We start from the raw sequence: 18,225 nt of genomic DNA on the forward strand, positions 1-18,225 counted from the left end.
TGAAACAGGCTCCAGGCTCTGAACTAGCTCTCAGGACAGAGCCTGACACGGGGCTGGAACCCACGAACCGTGAGATCATGACCTGAGCTGAAGTCGGACGCTTAACTGATTGAGCCACCAGGTGCCCCTAAAGTTTGTGTCTTTGAAGCCTAATAGAATGGGGATAGAGAGAAGGACAGAATGAGGGAAACTGAGAAGACAAGCCAATTTAATAGGGACTGGTTGGCAGTCTCAGGGGTCATATCTTGTGAGCAGTTGCATAAACTGGATTGAAGTGCACAGTCAAATCTGAACAAGGTGAGTTGAAACACCACGGTGGAAGAGACACCAGTAACTGGGCCAAGCAGAGGTTCTCAGAGGGAGAAAGTCCAGAAAAAAAGCACCCTTGGAAATAACCTACAGTCTTGGGAATTGGCTGGGAAGAACCCACAGGAGGTGGGAAAGGACTGGGGAAGTGAGAGGCGGTTATCAGTAGGAACTGCCGCAAGAGATCTGAAAACACAGAGGTTAGAGATCTCTAGGCTTGTCGGATGGGGGCGCAATGCCCTCTTCAGAGGAAGAATTTTTATTGGATGGTGGAAAAATGTTGCTTTGTATTAGGGTTAGAACAGAGGGCAGAGGTGCCTGGGTGGCTCAGTTGGTTAAGTGTCTGACTTCAGCTCAGGTCATGATCTCACGGTTCGTGCGTCGAGCCCCTCATCGGGCTCTGTGCTGATGGCTAGCTCAGAGCCTGGAGCCTGCTTCTGATTCTGTGTCTCCCTCTCTCTCTGTCCCTCCCGTGGTTGTACTCTCTCTCTCTAAAAATAAATAAACATAAAAAAAAAAAAGAACAGAGGGCAGAGAGAGGGAGAGAAAAATTGGATGGTTGCTAGAATGTGAAGAGAATGTTTAATTTTTTATTTTTTATAATGTTTAAATTATTTATTTTTTGACTCTTTTATTATAAAATAAATCAAGTATATTCAGCATGGAAAATATAGAAATTTAGAAGAAAGGGGAAAAATCACTTGTAATTCTGTCACCAAGAGATGAACATTGTAGATACTTAGGTGTATTTTCTCTCCATCATACATATTGTCGATATCCTGCTGTAAGCACAGATGGTATCATCTTTTTCCATATAATGGATTTTCCATATGATGCAGACACTTCATGAATGCACATTTTAGAGAATAATACACATCAGGGGTGCCTGGGTGGCTCAGTCGGTTAAGTGTCTGCCTTCGCTCAGGTCATCATTTTGCGGTCTGGGAGTTCAAGCCCCACATAGGGCTCTGTGCTGATAGCCCAGAGCCTGGAGCCTGCTTTGTATTCTGTGTCTCCCTCTCTCTCTGTCCCTCCCCTGCTCAAACCTGGTCTCTCAAAAATGAATAAATGTTAAAAAAAGGGATATTTTTTTAACACCAAAGTGATATTTTTAAACATTTAATGTATATTTGATGCTTTTTATAAGCTATTAAAAAGTTGATTTTATGGCTTTTCATTACAAAAATAATGATGTGAACATCTTGAAGAAAAATTTTCTTCTATTTTACATTATTTCTTGAGACTAGAGTTAAAGGTTATAATTAGTTATTAAAAATAGCACTTATTTTTGTGATTGCAAATGTATTGCATTTTCATTGTAGAAAATTTGGAAAATGAAGAAAATCTTAAATCAGGAAATAAACATCATTACAGTTGCCCTAATTAGAAATAACTACTGTTAAGATTTTGGTCTCATAGTTTGCCTATATCTTTATCTTTTAGTGCAATCATACTCCATATACAATTTTATAGTTATGCAAAGCTTAGTATTTTATGAATCCTTCCTCAGTTAAAGAAAGTCTTACCTCATAATTTCTAATGATTTTCAGCCTTCCACAGTATCCAGTAACCATAATTTAGTTAACCATTCCTGTCATGATGGACATTTAGGTTATTTCTGTTTATTCTGTCTTTAATACACTATGACTAATATCTTTGTAGATAAATTTAAAAATTTTTTTAATGTTTATTTATTATTGAGACAGAGAGAAACAGAGCATTGAGTGGGGGAGGGGCAGAGAAAGAGAAGATGACACAGAATCCAAAGCACGATCCAGGCTCCACCAGGCTCTGAGCTGTCAGCACAGAGCCCAATGCGGGGCTCGAACCCACAAACTGTAAGATCATGACCTGAGCTGAAGTTGGACGCTTAACTGACTGAGCCACCCAGGTGCCCCGTAGATGAATTTTTTTATACACATCCCTGATTATTTCCTTATATAGCCATCTGAGAAATCTTTAATAATATTTTTGTGCATATTATTGAATTACCATCTGGAAAGTTTTTCTCACTGATACGTCTATCATTTGTATATCAGAGTTTCTGTGTCTCTACACTCAAATCACTGTGTGGTTGTTAAAAACAAATAACATTTAATAACTTGACAAGTGAAAAAACTATTTTTAATTTGCATTTCCTTAAAGTCTAGTGAGGATTTGATGTATTCATTGGTCATCTGTATAGCTTCTTTTGTTATTTATACCCTTTGTCATTTTTGTGGTTCCTGATATATTTTGCCTGTTCCTCATGAAAAAAGCTGGTTAATTTAAGCTCTAGTATATATTTTTCTTTTTTGTGAGTTGTCTCATGTCTCTTGGTCATTAAAGAGAATACATATTTTTTTCTTTTTTTAAATAGGGATATTCATTCATGTTCAAAGGTAGAATGAAGGGAGCTGAAAATGTTGGAGGGGGAAGAAATATAAAAGAATTTTAAGTTCTTGGGGCACCTGGGTGGCTCAGTCGGCTAAGCGTCCTACTTTGGCTCAGGTCATGATCACACGGTTCATGGGTTCGAGCCCCGCATCAGGCTCTGTGTTGACAACTAGCTCAGAGCCTGAAGCCTGTTTCAGATTCTGTGTCTCCCTCTCTCTCTGACCCTCCCCTGCTCATGCTGCCTCTCTCTCTCTCTCTCTCTCTCTCTCAGAAATAAATAAAACATTTAAAAAAAAAGAATTTTAAGTTCTTGAAGAGGTGTGAGATGAAGTAGAAGAATATTAAACCTCAAAGTAGGATGCAACAGGAGATGGGGCATTTTGGCTTCAGGAAACATTATGTGATATCTATTTTATTCCTTTCCTGGGTCATTACTAAGCTCTGAGACATCACCCTTTAATTACAGTCTTTTAAAATAACCACAAATTACCTAAGATTATTTTTGTTTCTGCCAGTGTCTCCAGGGCTAGATGGAACATGAAGGGGAAAAAAAAAAGAACCAACAAAAGATATTGATCACAAGGTTATTTATTTGCTAATTTTGATACAATGCTGTCAGCAAACCACATGGGTAAACATTTCATAGACTTAGTGGATCATAGGTTTTAAGAGGTTCTTATGGAGTCAAGCATCTGTTAGATTTGTATACTCTCTCCTTGATAATTATTCTGATTGCGTATTTGAGCCAGAAACTCTGAAAATGCTATGTAAGGAGTGGGTTTTAATAGAAGTTTGCTGAATCAGTGAATCTATGGCATAGATTTAGTTGCACTTGGACATTAACAAAGAGTCACGAATCTACTCTGAATGGGGGCTAGAAAAATTATTTTAAGTAATGGCAATGTCTGAGATTATCTTGAAGGATAAAGTTTTAGGACAAACTTGAAATCTGTTAGGAAATATGAAGCAGAATAATCTGCATCTATGAATTAGTGATATTTTATGATTATAAGGTGGTATTGCAGAGTTTTGGGCTCACTATTGCCACATTATAAAAAGCCAGTGAATCCATTGAAGAAATCAGCATCTGTTAAAGGTATGAAAGGAATTTTTCTATTTTTAGTGACAGGTAAGTTGCAATAAATTGTATCATGAGAAAATCCATTTTGGTACTCGAAAGTAGCATCATATGGTAGCATGTGTGGTGTGGTATTTCTTGGTGGCAGCTCCCGCTGCTGAAGACTTTCTTATTTGCACTTGTAGAAACCTAGGAAGGGAATTTAAAGGATTGTTAATCTGCATCTGAATGTGTGCATGTGAACACGGAGGGTGGTTGGGAGGGAAGAAGCCTGGGACATGTTGAGATTCATGAAGTTCCTTGGAACTTCACCTGCAATCATGATAATGATTTATTGCTTTTTGGTGCTTGCCTCCCTTTGCAGTGCTGGGTTCTCTCCCTGACGGTGGTCCTGCTTAACTTCTGAGGCCTGAGGGGCTGGTGTTTGCTGTGCATCAGCAGGATCTGCACCAGCCAGATGTTCCCTGGTGGAACGTAATGCTTGGCAGTCACTGAAGAAGACCGGATGATCTGGACTTGATGCTCTGGCTGACCGAGCTTGATTTTGCTGCCCTGCTTGGGTCATATCCATCTGCTGCAGTAGCTTTTCTTGCAGGTACTGGTACAGAGGACTAGCATAGACTGCACCCCGCTCCACAAAATGGGGCTCTTGGTCCATATGGATCTTCTCTTCAAGGCCTGACTGGGGGACTGAGGCATCATATCCTTTCTTGGCTGGATTTTGCTGGTCATTGGCTTCTCCTGCCAACTCTTGGGGGATTTCATCCTCCTCCAATGTTGCAGGTTCCTCTCTTTCAAGTTGTGTCGTGGGGGAGGCTGGATTGTCCTGACCCAGACTTTTTACTCGAGCCTCCTGGGTCTCTGGTGCTCCGTCTTCCTCTCCTTTAGTACTTGGGCCCTGGACCTTTAGTGTTTTACTGCTGTCTTCCTTTGCAGGGAGCTGCCTTACAGAAAGCTGGTCAGGGAAGCCTACATCCAGGGTACCTGGGTTGTCTGTCTCCAGCAACTTTCTGTTTTCACCACTTGCTGTGGACTCCTGTGCTTCTGGATGTCCATCGGGATGCACAGCTGGACTTGGGCCTTTGGTCCCTGAGTCCTGACTCCTGTGTTCTTCTCTGGAAGCCCATTCCAGTTCCTCAGTGAGCTGCTTATTCCCTCCCACTGCCGGCACCATGGCTTCCTGACTTCTTCTTTCCCCATCCAGTGCTACTTGTTTCCCAGTGTCTGGGTTATTATTGTGACTTCTTTCCACAGACTCTCTGAGAGGGTCCACTTGACTCTGGGCATCCTCTTGCACAGGCAAGTCAGTGGTCTCTGAGCTGCTGTCACCATCCTCTGGAGCCAGGCTATTGGGAGTTTTGGGAGAACTCTCATTATTCTGTGCGAGCGTGGCCTCGGGATCCTTTCCTTGGTAACCATCATCCTCCTTTGCTGGCTTGTCATGTGTCCTGGTGACCCTCTTATTTTCTTCTCCAGACTGGTTCTTGAGTGGTTCCAATTCTTGTATTTCTTTCGCTCCTGGTGTCCCTTCTGCTACAGTGACATTTTTGGTGCTCATGAGTGCTTCTGCTATGTCTTTCTCAGCATATGTTGCCTCATCTGGAGTGACTGCTCGTTCAGTTTCAGTACGATTCTTATTTCCTCCTTGCGAGTGTAACCCTTTCATCTTAGAACCTTCTTCCAACCTTTCTTTTGATGACTCTTGAAGTTCCTGATACTTTTCATCCTGTGGTTGTTCTTCCAGAGTTGGTAGCTGAATTTTTCTCTCATTTTGTTTCTCCCCTGCTGTTCCATGGGCCTCAGAGCCTCTCCTCTCTTTCCTTACGGCTCTAACCTCAGGTGTTTCTGAAATATTTCTGCTATTCCCTTGGAAAGGCAGGTTCTTTGTTTCACGTTCTCTTTCTTGTGCTGGTGGTTCCTGGGTCTCAGATGTTCTGGGTTCAGCTGGATTCTTTGGCTCAGGTGGTGTCCCATCAGCATCCTCTCCTGGTTCTTGAGTCTCAGATGCTCTATCAGCATCCTCAGGCTCGGCTGCTTCCTCTGTCTGCAAGGGTTTCTGGGCAGCCACTTGTCCTGGCAGCCCAGCGTGCTCTGAGCTGGACTCGTCTTTTCCTGTCAGCAACAGTTCTTGTGTTTCAGAATGTTCCTTAATGCCCTTTTCTGCTGCAACTTCCTGACCTTTGGAAGGCCTGGGTGTTTTTTCTGGTAGATCACTTCGGGTTCTCAGGTTCCCTTTCTGTTCTTGATCTCTTGTCTTAGTGCCACTTTGCTCCCTGACTGGTTTATCTCCCTCCCTGGGACTGTCCTCATCCTGTCCCTTCCCCTTTGGGGGACCGCCGAGCTGTTCTGATCCTGCTCTTGGCTTATCTCTCTCAAGTTGAGCCCCACTGTCTCCTGGAGCTGGTACATCTTGGGCTGTTTCCTGGCTCTGTTGATCTTTCTCCAGGTGTTGGTTCTTAGAGTCATTGTGCTCAGATGCTTCTACTAGCAGCTTGTAAGTCTTGGTGTTTCCCTGTGGGTCAACCCCATTGTGTCCCCTTTCCTTAGGGCTGAGCTGAGCTGATAATGCCATTCCTGAAGGAGGTACCACGCTGTCTTGAGTTGGTGGAGTGTGCTCTGTCCACTGGCCAGGACCACTGGTCACCTGAAGATCCATACCACTTGGCTTCTCCTCTGGTTTAGACACTTGTCTGGATTCTGATTTTAGTAATGATTGTATATCAAGGTAACAGAGGTTCAACAAGTTGAAGATTGCAAGAACAAATTCATCAAAACTGATGGTGCTATTGCTATGGGTATCCAGAAGGTTCAAGTTTCTCTCCACAGCAAGAATGGCATGTGGCTGCATGAAAACACAATGAGGAATCAGCCTATTTATATGTGGTCAAGTGCCTGGAGTCTGAATATCTCCCAAGAATCCTTTTTTTAATTGAAAAAATTTTTTTGACTATTTATTCATCTTTGAGAGATAGAGCGTGAGTGGCAGAGGGGCAGAGAGAGAGGGAGACACAGAATCCGAAGCAGGCTCTAGGCTTTGAGCTATCAGCACAGAACCTGATGTGGGGCTCGAATTCACTGACCCTGAGATCATGACCTGACCAGAAGTCAGACACTCAATTGAACCACCCAGGCACCCCTTCTTCTTCTTCTTCTTCTTCTTCTTCTTTTTAAAGCTTCTTCCTTAGGAACTAGTGACATTTCCCCAAACAGTAAGAATTTGTTAATTCTGGGTCAGAGAGCTATGCTAAGAAAGAGGGTTTTTTTTTTCATGTTTATTCATTTTGGGGGGGAGGGGCAGAGAGAGAAGGATGCGTATCTGAAGCCTGCTCTGAGCTGGCAGCAGAGAACCAAATGTGGAGTCGAACTCATGGAACTGTGAGATCACAACTTGAGCTGAAGTCGGAAGTTTAACTGCCTGAGCCACTCAGGCGTCCCTAGGAAGGAGCTTTTACATCACTGTGAGTTGCATGTATACTGGCTCATGACTCCTCTCAGAACCTACTTTCCTGACGCATAGTCCCAGTGAGGAAAACCTCACTTTCCTCTCTAAGATCGATTAAGCAATTGCAGAGAATAGGGAGTTGAGACTGAAAAAAAGTTGTTCAAAATCAGTGAGTACAGAGAGCTGGTAGCCAAGTGCAAAGCAGGCAGGGGTCACTGAAGTTCAGCTTGCATTAGATTATGCAGAAAGGGTAACTGGGGGAGAATTTGCGCAGCTCCATGAACTCCTCACCTGAAGAACATCCCCAAACTCGCCCTGGATGAGCCGTTTCAGCTCTGTACAGGTCAGCGTTGCCTCATCACCAGCCTCCCGGGCATACTTGTGGAATGTCTCAATTACACAGAGGACATCTCTCAGGAGCCGAGACATCTTTCCCAACTCAGGAGACTGTGAGAAAGAACAAACAAAGCTCATTTCCTAGGATCAGTCTTTCAGGAACGCGATGCCAAGGCCGTTCTTTTTCCTGCCCCTCCCTCTACTCCACTGGCGTCATCTGCTCTTTTCTGGATCTTAAGATACGGCATCTGAATTTCAGTGATTTAATTTTTTACTGGATAGTGTAATGAAATCAGATCTGGCACAAGTATGTATTAGAAGCAACACTGCACCCCACGTTGCAGAAGACAGCGACACTCATGTGTTCAGAGAAAGCTTTTTTGCAGAAGGAAGTGGAAAAAGAACGTAAATGTAAGTACTGAAATGCACAAATGAAGCCAACAGAGTGGGACCAATCCTTCTAGCCTTTTCTGAGATCGTTCACTGTTTTCTTCCTACCCTGGCTCAGTCTAACTCCTCTGTTTAGGAAAGCATAATTTTATTTATTTATTTAATGTTTATTTTTGAGAGACCGAGCATGAGCAGGGGACCACCTGAGAAAGAGAGACAGAGGGAGACACAGAATCCGAAGCAGGCTCCAAGCTCTGAGCTGTCAGCACAGAGCCCAATGGGGAGCTCATAAACCCCAAGATCATGACCTGAGCCAAAGTTGGATGCTTAACCGACTGAGCCACCCAGCTTCCCTGGGAAAGCATGACTTTTAAAGTTAGTAAGACTTATAGAGAAAAGAGAAGTGATGCCAAGAAAATCAACCCCTGTATATACGCAGGCTGAAGCAACATATTCACAGAATCCGAAGCAGGCTCCAAGCTCTGAGCTGTCAGCACAGAGCCCAATGGGGAGCTCATAAACCCCAAGATCATGACCTGAGCCAAAGTTGGATGCTTAACCGACTGAGCCACCCAGCTTCCCTGGGAAAGCATGACTTTTAAAGTTAGTAAGACTTCTAGAGAAAAGAGAAGTGATGCCAAGAAAATCAACCCCTGTATATATGCAGGCTGAAGCAACATATTTTTACCAAGAAGACATGGCTCAGTGAACTCACCGGTAAAACAAATAGAATACTGACCCCTCAGCATTACCCATCATTTAAATGACTCTGTATTTTCATTTTAGTAGAGCTCTGAGTCCAATGTCTTATTAAAAAGTATTCATGCCTATGTCATACAGTTTATATTTTTTAAAAAAGACAACGTTCAAAGAAGTTCCATAAGCAAAGAATCATGTTGGGGGCTGGAGCTCCCAGTTTAGTGGGATTAATAGTGGTCAAATTAGACTTGGGCTATAATCTCCTCTGGAATCCTTACACTATCTCACAGATAAGCAGAGCAGCAGCTGAGATCCAAGCTCAAGCATATGGTCTATGAGACTTACCTTGTTCACGAATGAGAGCAAGTAGAATAAAATGAGCAGCGGGCTATGAGCTGACAGCAGGCACTGAAACCTTTTATTGAGTCCCTAATTGCACAGTTAGGAAGGAGACACCCTCCGGGTCTAATGCCCTGATTTCATCACCACCAAACCCAGTCTTCCCTCCTTGTATACTGTCAGCTTCTCTTATTTTTATTTCCTTCTTTAAGCAGCTTCAGTTAAGTCTTGGCTTCAGATTCATCCAAAGGAAAGAGAGAGGATTGTTTGTTTCATTTACCCACTTTTTCAGGTTATAGTTTTGAGGTATCTTCAGGGTGGTGCTGGCTTTTTTTTTTTTTTTAACCTAAGAACACAATTACATTTCTGTTTGACAAATCATAGGGCTGGCAGGGGCCTCAGAAGTCATCTGATCCCTCCCTCTGCCCACAGGATGGACTGTATTTGACCCAGCCTGGACAGATGGGTGTCAATCATGTGTTTAAAAATAGAGGCCCTATTGAGCCATGTGACAAGAGTGGAGACACCAGTTGTTGCAGGTATTTCGATGCTTTGCTCTCCTTGCCCAGAGGCAGAGTTAGAAAAAAAAAAAATCTTGCTGGGTGTGCAGAACTTTGCTTACCTAGGATGTGCTATTTTAAAAAAGTGATTGATATCTGCTCTTTAAAGGTGCTTTTATATCCAAGGAGCTTAGAAATGGGCATCTATATTCCTGTGTTCTTTCTGTAAAGGGGAAAGGGAAACCTAGAAACCACCAATCTGAGGACACGTGGGAAAGACCTGAGATGCTAAACTGGCAAATATTTTTATTACCTTCTAGATCTGGGTCCCTCTTCACAGAGAATATTTAACAGCAGAATTAGATTTAGTTGTTTTATTAGATATTTAAAAAGAGAACAGAATTTGTTTTAAAACATTCTTGCCTGGTTTTTTTTTTTTAATGTTTTATTTTTGAGAGAGAGAGAGAGAGAGACAGTGTGAGCAGGGGAGGGTCAGAGAGAGAGGGAGATACAGAATCTGAAACAGGCTCCAAGCTCTGAGCTGGCTGTCAGTACAGAGCCTGACCCGGGGCTCGAACCCATGAACCATGAGATCATGACCTGAGCCGAAGTTGGACGCTTAACCAACTAAGCCACCCAGGCACCCCAATTCTTGCTTGTTTGTAAAAGGATGTAAGAAACAGACCAATGAGGGGCACCTGGGTGGCTCAGTCAGTTAAGTGTCTGACTCTTGATTTCAGCTCAGGTCATGACCTCATGGTTTATGGGTTCAAGCTCCACAAAGACTCTGCACTGTCAGTGCTTGGAATTCTTTCTCTCTCCCTCTCTCTCTGCCCCTTCTCCACTTGTGCTCTCTCTCTCTTTCAAAATAAAAAAAAAGAAAAAGAAACAGAGCAATGAAAACAGCATAAAAGGCAGAGACCAAGAGAACGGAGGGGTAGAGATGAGGGTAATTTTACAAGAAGACTGGCTAAGGGCAGCATCTATATTGAGCAAAACCTTGTTCTGATCTTTCTGATAATCAAAGCAGGCACAAGGGAACTGAATATTAGGGGGGGTGGGGAATCCATGTTGATAGTTCTGGCCTGTAAAAAAAATTTTCTCAGAATTTTCCTAAAAGGTAGAAGCCTTGTCCTGAGAATTGAAGTTGGCATGTGAAGGTCATGAGTACCAGCTATTTCTCAGCCACCATGTGAGGTACTGGGGTGTTTAAAGTTGAGTAAGTTCTTAGAGTGTATTATGCTAAGTGAAATTAGTCAGAGAAAGACAAATATCAGGTGACTTCACTCGTGTGATGAAATTTAAGATACAAAACAGATGAAGATATGGGAAGAGAAGCAAAAGTAATATAAAACAGGGAAGTGGACAAAACATAAGAGACTCTTAAATACAGAGAACAAACTGAGGGTTGCTGGACGGATTGTGGGTCGAGGGATGAGCTAAACGGATGAGGGGCATTAAGGAGGACACATGTTGGGATGAGCACTGGGTGTTACATGTAGGGGATGAATCAATGGATTTTGCTCCTGAAATCGTTACTGCATTGTATGCTAACTAATTTGGATGTAAACTTAAAAAAAAAAAAAAAAACTAAAAAAGAAAAGAAAAGATAGAAACGAGAATCCGGTTAGCTTCATTTAATTCAAACATTAAAGAAATTTGCAAAACTATAAAGCAATGCCATTCTTTCTAATATTTTTATTTGGAAAAATAGTTATTTTTCATTAAAAAAGAAATTGAAGCAAAAATGAAATAATAAATATAGAAAATATTATAGTTTAATAAAATATGTTCCCTTTATTTTGACTGATGAAAAATTGGGTATTCAGGTAAACCAAACAATCTGTATAGTGGGCAATTGCAAAAATTCTTTTATCATTCTAGAATGTCCAAAGAAATAAAATATGAAAAATCACTGCTAGAAAAATAAAAAACATAAAGTTGAGTACCTTCTGTCTCCCTGCCCTGGAGGTCACAGGCCAGTCTCAAGAGAAATGGATGAAGGAAACGTCATATCTTCAAGGCTGGATTGGAAAGAAAGACTTAGAGTAGACCTAATGGTTGTTTTCAAATATTTGAAAGGTTTTCATAGGGATGAGGAATGAAGTGGTAAGAGAAAGGAACTTACATTCATTGAATACTTATGATATGTCAGGTACTCTACACTGCTGTCTCACTTAAATTCTCATACACCTTTTAGGTAGTTATCTTCTTTTAGTCGATAAGGAAGTTAAGGCCCTGAGCTGTTAAGTAACTTGCCTCCGCCCAGGTGCCCAGTAAATAGCAAGCCCAGATTTAGAATGGAAATGCCTCAAGAATGTATCTCTGAGCTCATGGTATCTCCACTATCTTGAGTTCCTTATTCTGTGTAATGCCAGAGAATAGAGCTAGAATCAATGACATTTTCTAAAAAGAAGTCTTTAGTTTTATTAAGATCTCTATTAGGAGCAGTATTGTCTGACAATGATACACACTGCTCCTAAGGTAGTGAGATCCCTGTCACTGGCACTGTCAAATAGAGGCTGAATCACAGTCTCTAGGTTATGGGAGAGTCCTGCCACAGCAGGAGGAAAGACTAGAGTGGCGTACAGTGAAGGGCACAGAACTCTTTCAACCCTAAATGTCTATCTATGTTTTTAGGTTATAGTTTCTTTCTTTTTTTTTTTTTTTTTTTTTACAAATAGTTTATTGTCAAATTAGTTTCCATATAACACTCAGTGCTCATCCCCACAAGTATTTAGGTTATAGTTTCTATTTAGAAGGTCAAGTTTGGATTTTGAACAATGTAAGGACTGGCTCCCTAGCCTTTTTATAGACATTCCTATTTTTTCAGCACTTTTTCAGACCATTTAATTAATATTCCTACTCCTGGGTGGGTAGTGACTCAGGGGACGGCAGAAGCAGGAGAAAGATGGGAGGAGAACAGTAATAACAATTTTTGGTTTAAAAAAATTATTTAAACCACTATACAATAGAGCACAAACAATTCTATTAGCAAAGAAAAGACCGAGGCTGCCCTTTCTTTTTCCAAAAAGATGTCTCTCATGGTCCCTCTATGATCTCCTCTCCCTTCTAATTTTGTATAGGGATAGTGAACAAAGGGAGAGAGAGAGACAGGAGTGAAAAGAAATTGATTAATAAAGAACTGTTTCAGAGCCTCCTACTTTTTGGGACACCTGGGTGGCTCAGTCGGTTGAGCCTCTGACTCTTGGTTTAGGCTCAAGTAGTGATCTTGTGGTTTGTGAGTTCAAGCAGAATCCCAAGCAGGCTCTGCTCTGCAATGACAGTGCAGAGCCTGCTTGGGATTCTCTCTCTCACTCCCCCGCTGCCCCTCCCCACCTCTCTCTCAAAATAAACTTAAAACAAACCCATTTGCTTTTATTTTAGTGTTTTTTATTTATTTTTGAGAGAGAGACAGACAGACAGACAAAATGCAAGCAGGGGAGGAACAGAGAGAGAGGAGACACAGGATCTGAAGCAGGCTCCAGGCTCTGAGCTGTCAGCACAGAGCCAGATGCGGGGCTCAAACTCAAGAACCGCGAGATCATGACCTGAGCCAAAGTCAGACACTTAACTCGCTGAGCCACCCAGGTGCCCCTAGCCAATTACTTTTCAAGGTCACAACTAAAGTCTTCAACGAAAGCTCCAAATGAAATTCTATGGTGCGCCTGGGTGGCTCAGTTGAGCATCTGACCGGCTCAGGTCATGATCTCACAGTTAGTGTGTTCAAGTTCCATGTCAGTCTCTGTGCTGACAGCTCAGAGCTTGGAGCCTGCTTTGGATTCTGTGTCTCCCTCTCTCTCTGCCCTCCCCTGCTCGTGCTCTGTCTCTCTTTCTGTTTTCTCTTTGAGAAAAATAAACATTAAAAAAAACTACAAAAAAAACAAAACAAAACTTTGATGGCCACGTTGGAAAAGATGGCAAATAAAGCAAGTGTTAATGATTCTCTGTAATACTGGAAAATGTGGCAAGCAAAAAAGAGCAGCTTATACTTATAGTTTAATAATCTTTTTTACTTATTATAAAAGTGTTCAAGATGATGATGGACTATACAAACATATATTCTTATGTCTCTCCTGGAATCTTCTTTTTTTTAAATTTATTTTTATTTTTTTTTTTTTAATTTCTGAGAGAGAGAGAGAGAGAGAGAGAGGGAGACACAGAATCTGAAACAGGCTCCAGGCTCTGAGCTAGCTGTGAGCACAGAGTCCGATGCGGGGCTCGAACCCACTAGCCACGAGATCATGACCTGAGCCAAAGTCGGATGCTTAATCGACCGAGCCACCCAGGCGCCCCTCTCCTGGAATCTTCTAAAATAAAAATATGCAAGAAGAAAAAAAATGAACCAGTATTTTAAGCAGAGCTGGAGAATTACAGCTTAGATTTAGGAAGTTTATGGAAGTTGAAAAGTGGATGATTGAATGTTCATAATAGAAACAAATGGAGAAAAGCACAGTCCAGAATGTGTTATGAAGGAGGATCAGAGGTGAAGGTGGTTCTGGCCATCAGAACCTGGAGAAGGTCTAGGACTCAGAATTAGCAGGCATGAGGGAGGTGGGAGTGGGGGGTGGAGCTTTACATAGGCAAAGTAAATGAGAGTTTATATGAGGAACTTCTGTCTCAGTGGCCATTCCCATCTCCCTCTTCTATTTCGAGCACAGAACACAGACCTCTGGGCATATACTACTTCCTAGCAAAATCCCAAATGGCTCTTCCCTAAAGAAATGGAACAAAATTCCTAGAAATGTTAAATGTAAGCTCCTTGAGGACAGGACTCTGTATCTTACTTTCCACATTATTCTCAGAAGCTGAATGAGTATCTGGACTGTAGTAGGTGCTCTGTCATATTTGTTGATTAATAGAAGGACTGAGAAGCAAAGGCATCTAGTGTAGATGTTGCTCCAGGAAACCCCTCTCCAGATAGCATTCTTTGGGGGCATTGGGGAAGGGGCAGGTCTGACGACTGACAGCATCTGAAAATTCACAGGTTTGTCCTCCAGCTTGCCACAAGTCCCCATGCAAGTCAGAGAGTTGGGGTGAAAACAGACCTATTTATACAAATCAGAACAAACTCAGATGTTTTAACTGATAGGAAGAATATACTAAAAATATGCAGTCATATCAATAAATCGACAGCATGAAAAAAAAGAAGATAAATAGAAAAAATGATTCCAGAGGAAATAGATATAATAGATGTAATTCAGGAAGCAGAAGAGAATTTTTTTTAAAAAACCCTCTAATTAATATACTTCAAAGAGATTAATTAAGGCAAGACCAGGGTACTCTAAAAGAACAATCAGAGAACAAAAATCAGAGAATAAAATGGTATGTTTAGATTAAATAAAATAAAATAAATGACATTTAGAAAGAACGATAGAATTAACAAAACCCTCCAATGTTGACAAAATCTTTTAGCATGGCTAAATAGAATCTAATAGAATTTTAGATATTTGCATTGTCCAATGTGATAGTCACTAGCTATATGTGGCTTGAAATGTGGCTAGTGTGACTAAGAACCTAAATTTTTACTTTTATTTAGTATTTATTAATTAAAATTATTTTTTAGTTTTTTAATGTTTTCATTTTTAGAGAGATACAGAGCAAGCAGGTGAGGGGCAGGAAGAGAGAGGGAGACGCAGAATCTGAATCAGGCTCCAGGCTCTGAGCTGTCAGCACAGACACAGAGCCCAATGCTGGGCTTGAATTCATGAGCTCTGAGAGCATGACCTGAGCTGAAGTTTGATGCTCAACGCACTGAGCCACCCAGGTGCCCCTATTCAATATTTATTAATTTAAACTTAAATCCAAATAGCCACATTTACCTGGTGGCTACCTCCTTGGATAATACAATTTTAGAATATGAAGCAAAAAGAGAAATAAATTTAAGACGTAAGAGAAAAGATAAGAAATATAATCAACTCAGGAGATCCTACTTCCAACTAATAGGAACATCAGAAAGACAAAACGGGAAGATAAATGATTAATTTATCAAAAAATTAAATGAAGATTTCGTAGAGATGTCAGATTTTAAAAGGTCCACAAAATGTTCATCTAGATATATCCTTGGAAATTTCAGAACTCCAAGGATGAGGAAAAGAAAGGTGAAGTGTTTTGCCCAAGGCTACAAAGCTATTATTAAGTGTTAAACCCAGTTTTCGTTCTTAGGCAATCTTGCTTCTGTGCCTATGTGCTTAACACAACAATGTAGATATTCATTGGTTTCCAAGTGTTAGAGTCTGTGTATGTACAATGCCTGGTATATTTGGTTGTGGTTGGAAACGTAAAAGTGGAAGTGATACTGTTGGAAGTTGATGGGAAAAGAAAAATAGGTTATTATTTAGAGTTGGGAAGGTGAAAGATCAGAATAATGAAATAAGAAACACTGAGAAAGGGGGAGGAGAAGAGAGGCAGTATAAGTGATTTAAATCCTCCCTTTTTATAGTGGATATACAATTTTAAATGGATAAAATTTACTACCAGAAGAACAACAAACATTATTTTTTAAATGTCTTTCTCTGAGGAATGGGACTGGGGTTCAAAAGAGTACCAGATCTTAGAGTAGTTCTATTTTTAACTTTTTGAGGAACCTTCATACAATTTTCCACAGTGCCAGCACCAGTTTGCATTCCTACCAATAGTGCATGAGTGTTCCTTTTCTTCATATCCTCACAAGTACTTATTGTTTCCTGTGTTGTTGGTTTTAGCCACTCTGACAGGTGTGAGGTGGTATATCATTGTGGTTTTGATTTGTATTTCCCTGATGATGAGTGATGGTGATCACCTTTTCATGTGTCTGTTGGCCATCTGCCCATTTTTAAATTGGATTATTTGTTTTGGGGTGTTGAATTTTATAAGTTCTTTACATATTTTTTATATTAGCCCTTTATTGGATATGACATTTGCAAAGATCTTCTCCCATTCTGTACAATACCTTTAAGTTTTGTTGATTGTCTCCTCCAGAACGCAGAAGCTTTTTATTTTGATGTAGTCTTAATAGTTTATTTTTGCTTTTGTTTTCCTTGTTTCAGGAAACATATCTAGAAAGAAGGTGCCATGGCTAATGTGAAAGAAATTACTGCCTTTGTTCTCTTCTAGAATTTTTATGTTTTTGGGTCTCACATTTTAGTATATGTGCTGCCGAAGCGAGCACTTTAGGTCTCACATTTTAGTCTCTCATACATTTTGAATTTATTTTTGTGTATGATGTAAGAAAGTGGTCCAGTTTCATTCTTTTGCATGTTGCTGTCCAGTTTTCCTAACACCATTTTTTGAAGAGGCTGTCTTTTTCTCACTTGATATTCTTTGCTGCTTTGTTGAAGATTAACTGACCGTATAATGGAGGGTTTATATCAGGATTTTCTATTCTGTTCCATTGATCTATGTGTCTATTTTGCGCCAGTCGTATACTATTTTGATCACTACAGCTTTGTAATACAACAGTTATTTCAAACCATCTCCACATCCTTTGGTTATCTGCCTATTTACTTTGTAAAGAAAATAAAAGTCATCAGATGAGAATCCCTTAACTTCCTTCCACCAAACTACAAATTTACTGGCACTAATTTTTATGCATGGTTTCTTTCTGTTACATCCGAAAAGGTATCCATGTAAGCCTAATCTCTCTTTCTCTCGGGGTCCTGTTTTTTCCTGACTTCTCAGGAAATTTTCTATGTTGATAATTTTTCTCTTTTCTATACTGCAATTTCTCTAGTCTCCTACCTTATAAAATCCTGTCTTGCGTCCTTAACTGCACCCAACCTTTCTCCTTTCATAAACATTCAGTAATGCCCAAGATTGAGGAATTTTCAAAATACAAGAAAGGGCTTAGGACTTTGGTATTCAGGAAGGAGGAATGATATGTTAGGTGGGTAGTAGGAACCTTGGACTAAAAGAACTATAAGGGTTATAGTAATTCATGTGAAAAATATTTATTGAATGCTTACATTATGCCTCTTATTCTCACAATTCTTTGGGCCTGGTGTCTTAGCATGAAGTTAAGAAGGCTTCATAAGGACAAAGAACTTTTGAAATCCTAGGTGAAATTTTTGAGTATGTATATTTTTCTAGTGAGACAGCCATATATTTGATTAGAATTTCACAGAGATCTATTGCTTATTGTTTTTCATGGAAAGAATATAAAAAATCAAGAATTCCAAATTGTAGTCTCTGTTTTCATGGTCTTTACAATCTAGTTGGGAGATTAAGCAAGGATAAAGCCAGCTAAGGCAGATGTTGCAACAAATTAATGAGTAGTAAAGATAGTATACATTTTAGAACCTCAGTGAATATGTATCAGAGAGCTTAGGAAAGATTTTAGGGAAGAGGTGGGACTCAACCTGAGTCTTTTCAACTGAGTAGAAATTGTCCAGGTAGACAGGGAGGCAGGTGTTCTAAATAGATAAACTTATGCCAATAAGTTTTTGAAGGAAGGGCAATCGTAAGATGCCCCGATGACAACATAGACTAGTCTGTTGTTGTTTTCTTTTTAAGATTTATTTATTTTTGAGAGAGAGAGAGAAAGAGAGCGTGAGAGAGCGCATACACACGTGCACAGAGCAGGGAGGGAGCAGAGAGAAAGGGGGACAGAAGATCCAAAGCAGGCTCTGTGCTGACAGCAGCCAGCTCTTCGAGGCTCAAACTCATGAGCTTTGAGACCATGGTCTGAGCCCAAGTTGGATGCTCAACCGACTGAGCCACTCAGGTGCCCCTGGAGTCTGCTTTTAACAACATAGTAGGTTCAAGGGATATTGAGGGGACCA

The 18,225-nt window shown here is 40.7% G+C and overlaps 1 protein-coding gene across 1 annotated transcript; it reads right to left on the reverse strand.

The window, feature by feature from the left end:
• Window positions 1-4,091: 4,091 nt before the first annotated feature.
• On the reverse strand, window positions 4,092-7,631 carry TCHHL1 (trichohyalin like 1). The gene is made up of 2 exons (XM_077772597.1): window positions 7,494-7,631; window positions 4,092-6,602 (listed from the first exon to the last, which is right to left on the reverse strand). Exons 1-2 carry the CDS (start codon window positions 7,629-7,631, stop codon window positions 4,092-4,094), a joined length of 2,649 nt encoding a protein of 882 aa, XP_077628723.1.
• Window positions 7,632-18,225: the final 10,594 nt, after the last annotated feature.

Source organism: Crocuta crocuta, unplaced genomic scaffold (genome assembly GCF_008692635.1).
Source record: "Crocuta crocuta isolate KB4526 unplaced genomic scaffold, BGI_CrCroc_1.0 scaffold415, whole genome shotgun sequence".
Taxonomy (NCBI): domain Eukaryota; kingdom Metazoa; phylum Chordata; class Mammalia; order Carnivora; family Hyaenidae; genus Crocuta; species Crocuta crocuta.

Excerpts from the sequence above, each read along its gene's own strand:
- TCHHL1 (XM_077772597.1), bottom strand. The coding sequence starts at position 7,631 with ATGTCTCGGCTCCTGAGAGATGTCCTCTGTGTAATTGAGACATTCCAC. Across the intron at positions 6,603-7,493 it reads AGTTTGGGGATGTTCTTCAG|CCACATGCCATTCTTGCTGT; the intron begins GTGAGGAGTTCA and ends GTTTTCATGCAG.